Below are 9,180 nucleotides of genomic sequence, written 5' to 3'. Positions count from 1 at the left end.
AGCTGCCGCTGATGTCCGCCAAACAGGATACACAAACAGTATATAAAGGTGTATTAGAATGTGACAATGTTGTTGCTAACATGTCTGGATCACAACCAGAGGTGGACCAGGAGCTGCAGCAACTATTTGACCAGATGGACTCCAGCACCTCCTATGTGCCACTGCACATGCAGCCAGTGGGAAATGAGGAGGCTGCTGGCCCTTCTACAGCAGGGCAACCTGCACCTGACCATTCTACAGCAGGGCAACCTGTACCTGGCCCTTCTGCAGCAGGGCAACCTGCAGCTGCCTCATATGCACCATCAGCAGAATCATTTGGAACACAACCGGGGACTTCACAAGATAGTACCATGGCCAGCACTTCAAGTACAGCGCCACGTGCCAGTGGGCGTGGCCATGGCCGTGGCAAGGGGAAAAAGAGGGCAACAGAGGAACCAACTTCCCGAAATAAGGCATATGAAGCACAGGAGCTTGCCATCCTGGTTCCCCGAGCACGTGATTGGATTGAGTGTCCATCGGAGAGGCTGACACACACACGCAGATGGAAGATTTGGGAAGACATAACGGCAGAGATTAATGAAGTTGCGCCACAAGTTCGTGAGGCGGACCATGTCAAGAAGAGGCAAGTTGTTTTGTGATACATGTGCCCAGTAATAGACAAGTAATGATTGAATTCATGCTTAGATGGATTTTGCAAATGGCCGGTGAGGTTGTTACGATACACAGACATTATTGACATGTTATTTAGTTGAGAGTTAGAGTAGGGTGATTGTGAATGTGTCTTGTAACGGTTGATATCATAGTTGCATGTAATGTTATCTTTTTGACATTAAGCACATGTCGTAATATGTAGCACAGAGCAATGGCTGCAACATCAAACATCTGGAGTGACATGTATTAATATGTCAACTTACATTGCAGGTGGCAGGACTTCAAAACCAACCTGAAGAGGAAGATGACCAAGCGGTGGGAACACAGCCAGAGATCTGGGGCCGGGCCCATGCCATCAGGGCTAGAGTTCACCCCCCTGGAGTTGATGGCCGAGAGCTGTGTATCAGTTGAGGAGATCAGGGGGGTGAGCACGATGGATAGCGAGGCCCCAGCTGAAGTGTTTGCGTCTTTTATTGAAGGTAAATATTTGTCATGCCATAAGCTTGTGCAAGTAATTATCTTAGAATGTGTCCTAATTGTGTTTATCATTTTCCACAGACACCCCACTGCTTGGTGACGACTCTGCTCAGGAGGTGGAGGAGTCCGTGCCACCTGGCCCCAGTGGTAGGCCTGTGCAGCAGCAGCCATCGGCCCAAGCCGATTTTGCCACCTTGGCCCAGATGCTTGGGGACATAAACCAGCAGGGAGAGTTTGCATCAGAACGGATGCGTAGGACCGAGGAGATCATAGCGAGCTTGGTCAGCACCCAGCAGGCCATCGCTGGGAGCATGCAGGCCATGGCTGAGGCGCATCAGGCCATGGCTGCAAGTGCTCAGGTGCTGGCCGAGCAAGCCACCCGCCAAAATGATCTCCTCCTCCACCATAATGAGCTTATGGTGGAGCTGGTTAACAGCAACAGGGTCCTAATGTCATCCGTTTCTGGTGCATTACCACCAGCAACACTCCCTGCTGGCAGGAGGGGTAGACCAGCCAACCCCTCACCAGCATCTGCTCCACCTGCCCCAGCATCTGGCCGTGGCCGAAGAGCTGCTGCACAGGCCAAGGAGCCTACCAAGGCCAAACGTGGTCGCAAATGAACTTGTGGCTGCATTAATCTCCACCGTTATGTCATCCCAACTCTTCCATTGTGCTGTGTGTGTCAGCTTCTTGTGTCCAATCACGTGCTGAGGGTAACCAGATGAGCCCTTGCTTCAAATGTCCTTTTTGGTTCCCCTGTTGCCCTCTTTTGCCTGCCATTACTGTCATCTGTACTTGAAGTGATGTTGCTAAGTCCCCGGTTGTGTTCCAAATGATTCTGCTGATGGTGCATATGAGGCAGCTGCAGGTTGCCCTGATGCAGAAGGGCCAGGTGCAGGTTGCCCTGCTGTAGAATGGTCAGGTGCAGGTAGCCCTGCTGTAGAAGGGCCAGCAGCCTCCTCATTAGTACTGATTAGTAAGGTTTCCTTGAAGCAGCAATGGTTTCAATTAAAGCACTGACAAGCGTCCTATTAGTGAGTAATGAGTAAAGGAGTCGATTCTATTGGGTTCAGGTGTTAATGCTTGTAGTCATTAGGCGGTCCGTTCGCCTACCGCAGGAACGAGTGGTGTCCGCAAAGCAATAGTAGCCTTTTGGACACCGCACATTTCTATCGGTTTTGGTCACGTGCATTCGGAGTGCTATCCGAATGTACGCCCCCCAACATAAGTGTACTCCCCGTGTCGCCCATGTTTCCTCCCAGTTTTTCCCACTTTGAAACTACGCCCATGTGTCATTCCGCATGACGCCCATAATACGCCCATATTTCCCGACTGATTGCGGTGAACAGTTTTGTACGGGATTTGCCCGAACAGGTACGGAGTCAAGGCGTGGCACATGCGCGTGGCGTTCTCCACGCATGCGCAGACGCCGTAAAGACGCGATCCGAAAGTATGCGGAAAAGTACGCGTCAATCAGAATAAGGGCCCTAGTGTCCTGCAGTAGAAAGGCTGAATTCAAAAGCGCAAAAACATGCAAGTCACAGGTAAATATCACAACATTAGCGACATAATAATTTAATGTTTTAATGTTTATTGTATCACTTTATTATTTTGACAGGTCGCCTAGCAACCATGCCCATGGTCCTCAAGACCTTACACAGTTTGTTTTCCATGTCGCCAAGTTAGGCATAGGTGTATGACCAACTGTCACATTTCAAAGATCCACAGGAAAATATAAACGGGGGGGGGGGGGGGGGGGGGGGAGGACTACTGGTTAGCCAAGCCTCTATGGTGGCTCACCACATCCCTTCTGGTGGCTGGCCACACCCCTAAGATTGAGCCCCTTCCACTGCATTTTCATCTGTAGATAGAAAATATTGAAATTATTAGTAGACCTTTGTTTATAAAGATTGGAGTTTAGGTGTGCACACATGGTGCAATTTTGACTATCGATTTTGACTATATAGTCAAAATCGATAACTAATTAGTTCAAATCGCATTGTGTTAAGCCGCATCCGATCCTGATGCGGGGCCCAGTGGCATCAGAATCGAAAGTTGAAATAGACTGTGTAGAATTCTTCTTACCCTAAGGAAGAACATAGGAGCAAGAATAATGTTTCACATTAACTTTCCTGACCAGCACAGAAAAAGACAGACATTTGATATTAGAGTCAAAACAAACAACACACACACAATATCATTACTTCTTTCCACAGGGATTACATTGCCTTTTATTTTACAAGAACAAAAGCTGACAGGCATTGTATTACAGGGAAAAAAGGCTTTTTTGTTAAAAAAGAAAACAAAAAAAACAGAATTCATACATTTTTCAGAATGGTAAACTAGGTCACAGTGAGGGCTATTTTCTAACCATACAAAACAGCAAAACATTCTTACAACGAGTTCCAGGAAGAAATCTGTAAATCCAATCAGAAATCAATACAATAACTCAGATACATACTATATTATGGGGGATGCCGCCGATCAAAAGACCCCGGCATCCCGAGACCTCCCTAACCCTCTCTGTTTGCAGCCTAACCCTTACCATCACCGCTAGTGCCTAACCCTAACCCCCCATGTAAAGTGCTTAAACCTTACCCCCTCCCTGCAGCCGAATACTAAGTCCCACCACTAGTGCCTAAACCTAACCCACCTCCTTCCAGGGCCACACGCTAGCACTAGCTGCATACTTGCCGTTCGGCATTTTGGCAGGCAGTATTCCAACATTGGCATTCTGATCTCTTTCATAGTTCCAACAACAGTGTTCTTATAGCAGTCGAGATGCCGGCGTGGGTATATTGAACGCCGGAAACCTGACCCCCGGGATGCTCAGAAGAATCCCCAATAAGCATTTGAGCATTCATCTGCAGCATACCTCCTAACATTTTAATTGTCCCTATTGGGATTTCTGACCCCAAAAAGGAAGCATGGCCTCAACAAAGGGGGCATGTTAGATGGGATGATGCACATGTGAGACAGGCCTCAATTTGCATTTACTGTGGGGCATACTCAGTGCTCTGTGAGCTGCTGTCATGACTCCATTCCCTCTGTGTCCCGTGAATAGATGCTGTCTATTTCCCGCTGCTCTGCTGAGCATTAGGTAAGTAGTGGTAAAGACTTTTTAATAAAAAAAACATCACTGATCACAATTATATATAGTAATTCTTCCATGTACTGTAATGAGAATAAATTATGAATTTGCACAGCTAGTTATCAACTTATGGGACTGGTTTTAATGGTAAGGTCACAAAACGGATGATGGTGGCACCTGAAGGTTGGTAAATATTGCCACCTTCTGTAGATGGACAAGTTGGGCAATTTACTTCCCTTGTAGATTAGATTAATAAATCGTTCTAGTTTTGCACCATCATGCAAATCTGACATTTTATTTAACTGGACAATATTGTTTAAATAAGAGAAGTTGGTGGAAACGGTGATATGAGGGTTGTTTCCTGCTGTATAGGAGGTACACAATCATTTTGTCTCTAGAAAAACTTTATTAAAAACAAATTATTTAACCAAGTATTATTTTTGAATAAATAACCTCGTTTCTGAAGTTATACAAAAAGTTAGCTTCCGAAAAGAAATATTGTGAATCTATGATTTTTTAAAGATCTATTTCCAGATTAAGATCTAGATTTGAATTCAACCTTTTCTCCCTTTTCTTCCCATTATACTTACTACTGATATCTCTAAGATTATGGGGGATATTTACTAAGATCATAAAATGTGTATTTTACTTCATATGTGATGTTGCTATGGGCAACCAATCATATGCTGTTTACTATCTTCTAGATGGTGCTATATAAATAAGAAGGAAATTCTGATTGGTTGCCCATAGCAACATCACATGTGAGGTAGAATACACATCTTAGTAAATTTCCCCCTATGTGTTTACACACTCCTGATCACCATATCCTCTTTTCTGAATCTTGCCCGCTCCTTGTTGCTTATCATCTCCCTCTCATACCAGACCTTTCTGACGTGCCACACCCCAAAACTGAATTTCCCCTCCCCCAGTAGCCAAGGGACCCGATTGTTGTTCTGGTAAATTGCAGAGCCCTGTGATCAGGTATACCCCACCCAGCCAGAGTGAAATCCCTCCCTGTGCAAGCTATAAAATTGCTTAGCAGGTCTTGTGAAACTTAGCTGGATCAGCAATTAGCTGCAAATCCATTTGTAACTTACTCACATCTAATGATTTATCGGTACTTGTTTCCTAGCACGGCGCCCAGATTTTCTACGTATGGCACTGTCGAGAAATCGCATCGCATGCGCCATTATAGCGTCATGCGATGCAATTTTTTAATGTGATTTTTTTTTTTTTACACCACAATATCGCATCGCATGTCCCGCAAAATCGCATGCGATTTTATAGGGTGTGCGATGCCATGACATTAGGTATACAATAATATGACTATGTCCCAAAAATAGATTTAACGCACTCCCGCACTATCCACGCCACCCCGAAGTGTGGCGAGCGGCGGAACGCGTCCTCCAACTTTTTCATTACCCCACTATCCACTCGGCGTGGAGTTGATGTTATATAATGAATGTTTTATAGTGTGGCGAGCGCAGCGAGCCACCGAGCCTGAAGGACGCGGATTACTTTACATGTATTCCGTGTCCCCTCACTCGGTGGCTCGCTGCGCTCGCCACACTATATAGAGTCAACTCCACGCCGACATTGCGTTGCGCTTGCCACGCTTTGGGGTGGTGTGGATAGTGGGGGGTGCGTTAAACCTATTTTTTGGGACATACAATCATATTATAGTATACCTAATGTCATGGCATCACACACCCTATAAAATCGCATGCGATTGAAAATTGCATGCGATTTTGCGGCAGATGTGATGCAATGTGATGTGATGGCCCAGAGCTGAGAGAGCAGTGAATAAATTACATAGGAAAATCGAATCGCATCGCATGGCCCTAAAATGGCCCATGCGATGCGATGCGATTTCACTGCGCAGAATAGCCCACTAAGCAAATTGCTTAGTGGGCGCCGTGCTAGGAAACAAGTACCTATTTATCCTCAGTCTGCAGTCTGTGCATAGCCCAGGACTTACTCGATGGCTGTCATAGAAACAGGCTGTTTGGGCCCAAAATGGACTTCACACTCCCAGAAAAACAGCCTGTTAGATACATGCGCCGTCTTTTGATTATACCCATACCTGTGAAATCTTAGCCATGCAATCAGGTGTCTGGATATACCCCAAAGTTTTAAGTCCTCCTTAAAAAAAATTAATTCTTATGGACACAGACTTCATCTGCTCATCCCATTATATGCCTATACTGACATAGCTACCTCCCGTTTGCATTGGACACATTGATGAGCAGCGCCCTCATTCTTCACTTCTTGCCCATTCCTGTCATAAACCTACTATTTTGTTTTAAGTTTTCCATTTGTTCTGTTTCCTTAGCATCTGCATAATGTTATGGATAATAATAATACTACTACAACCAATAATAATAATAATAATAATAATAATAATAATAAGCATACACATAGATCCAAAAACATGCAAATTCCAGATTCCTGACTTTGAAGCTAGAATAATATTATTCATAAACAAGTGGCCCCCCATTGCACAGACAGCAGGGCCCATACCCCTTCTCTAACTCTCTTTCCCACTTTTGGAACCCAAAGCAGCTACATGAGCTGTTACTGCTGTAGTTATATGAACATGCATGAAACGTTATATGAAACCACTAATTGTAACTCATTGTCTAAGGATTTAAGGTTAAAGCCCAAAGAGAAATAGATGACTGCCCCACTGACGAGAACTGTGGTGGAACAACCTGATGCTGATAAAAATGGATGGATACTGTAATAAATGACTGATGGTCATTATCGCGATATCCAATTAGCAGCCATAAATGGACCTGGAACCGGCTGAAAACACATGGATATGGGGATAAATCCCCGATCCCATGTGTTATGTGTTATGTCGAGTACCGTCGGCTGCGTAATAGATGGCCCCACCGAATTTATTATTACCAGTGGTGAAGCAAAACTTAATAGGATATCCATCACAATGTATTCCTGCATCTTACATTACCACCAAACTTTTATAAAACACAAAAAGCAATGTTTCAGTCTGTAATGCCAATTCACCTGCTATTGTTGGTAAAGAGGATACAAAGAAAACAGGGTTGTGCATGCAGCTGTTGGGACATATGAGTGCAAAGATGTGTTCTAGCATTGTGCATAATATATCATCCTGTTTGTAGGGATATCCGAGTCCTTAGGTCCTGGCAAGTTTATGGAGCTTTTGATTCATTACAGAAGAAAAGTTAAGTCCATGCTAATGTGCATTTGCCAGGAATTACGTTTCTATAGCCATTGACAAAATTTCCTTCTACTCCAAGTAAGAGGTCTCAGCTGGCTCAGCGGGATGTTCTTGCCCAGCATCCGCAAGCTCATCAGCGTCAAGTGTTCCATAGACTTTCTGGAAGAAAAAAGAGGTTTTAGCTCATTGTACATGATGTTCTGGCTGCTAACATGATTTACTACATGGGTAGGAAATCTTTTATTGTAAAGTGTAGCAATATAAAAAGTCTTGCATTGTAATAAAGTTATCTTTCTGTGCAGAAGGTTTGTGTTTACTTTCTCTTACAAATACCTGAAATATAATAGGGTACTTGTTTCCTAGCACCACGCCCATCGTATGCCATTGCATACCACTATTTAAAGTATGCGATGGGACCCGATTTTCGGGTCCTAAGAGCCGCACTATACAATTTTAATATCGCGTTGCATCGCATGCCATTACAATGGCATGCGATGCGATTTGTAATTGTACAGGCACCCTGATGGGTGATTACTATGTTAAATGCTCCCCCATTGTTAACGCCACCCCCACTATCAACACCAACCCGAAGTGTGTCGAGCACAGGGAGCCCGCGAGGGGCGGCGGTACGCGTCCTCTGACCTTTTCATACCCCCACTATCCACGTCGGCGTGGAGTTGATTCTATATAGTGTGGCGATGCGGAATACATGTGAAGTAATCCGCGTCCCCTCACCACGCTTCGGGTTGGCGTTGACAGTGGGGTGGCGTTAACAATGGGGGTGCATTTAACATAGTAATCACCCATCAGGGTGCCTGTACACTTAAAAAATTGTTTTGATTGCATCAATCGCATCGCTTGCGATCGGGTCGCATGCGATGTGATCGATGCGATCAAAATGATGGCATAAGATTAAAATCGCGGGCGCCGTGCTAGGAAACAAGTACCAATCTTTGTTTCTATAAAATGTAGGAAAGCGTTAAAATTCCCCAATCAGACCCAGTGCTAGAAGGCCCTATACTGGGGTGTACAAAAAGCAGAGTAAGAGGGGTTACATTGGTTCCCTTGTAACCAAACACCATGCTGTACCATCCATACTGCACCACGGAGCAGTAGGAAGTAGGATGTTGACTAAATTTGAGAGCTCTGATATGGTAACTGTACCACCTCAATGGTACCAGTATAACAGTAAGAGGGGGCTTAGATCCTATTTAGTTGTGTACAAGTAATACAAATATTTATATAAAATGCTGGTAAGTTAACTTCTATTGAAACAAAAAATTGTTGGAATCCAACAGGATCATTTGTCTTGTTATTCGTGAGGATACCTCACTGAGGTTAATTTATAATTCAATGGAAATAAGTACAGTTTGCAAGTTGTAAATATTTAACCACATCTATTGCTATCTATCTTACAATATATATATATATATATATATATATATATATATAAATATATACACACACACACACACACACACACACACACAATTCCAGTTAATTTTTAATTTAATAATAAATAAATAAATAAATAAATAAATAAATTGTGCCCCCAAAAATGGGCTTTACATATTTGTTTATTTCCGTCTTGGTTAATAATCTCTCTTAAGTCATTATTTGGAAACCATGGGGAGCACCACCAACCCTCATTAACAATCAGGGATTATTACCCGACATTACACATGTTGTTAGTAAATGTATACAATTGTTTCTAGTGTCCAGTCCTTTGCTGGATCAGCACCAAGCCTCTTTAGATTAG

At 43.8% G+C, this 9,180-nt stretch overlaps 1 protein-coding gene across 2 annotated transcripts in view; it reads right to left on the bottom strand.

Annotated features, from left to right (window-relative positions):
- Window positions 1-5,862: 5,862 nt before the first annotated feature.
- Window positions 5,863-9,180, bottom strand: part of PCNX2 (pecanex 2) — a 187,714-nt gene continuing 184,396 nt past the window's right edge. Inside the window, exon 31 of one of the 2 annotated variants that reach the window (XM_083176293.1) lies at window positions 5,863-7,580. In XM_083176293.1, coding sequence (XP_083032419.1) covers window positions 7,491-7,580 — 90 coding nt within the window. In that variant the 3' untranslated portion in view covers window positions 5,863-7,490. The remainder of the gene's footprint in view (window positions 7,581-9,180) is intronic. The other variant, XM_083176292.1, reaches the window with a different exon arrangement.

This window comes from Crinia signifera, chromosome 3 (genome assembly GCF_055691185.1).
Source record: "Crinia signifera chromosome 3, ASM5569118v1, whole genome shotgun sequence".
In the NCBI taxonomy this organism is placed as follows: Eukaryota; Metazoa; Chordata; class Amphibia; order Anura; family Myobatrachidae; genus Crinia; species Crinia signifera.
Note: the sequence above shows the minus strand (reverse complement) of the source record. Positions and strands in the feature narration are given on the sequence as shown.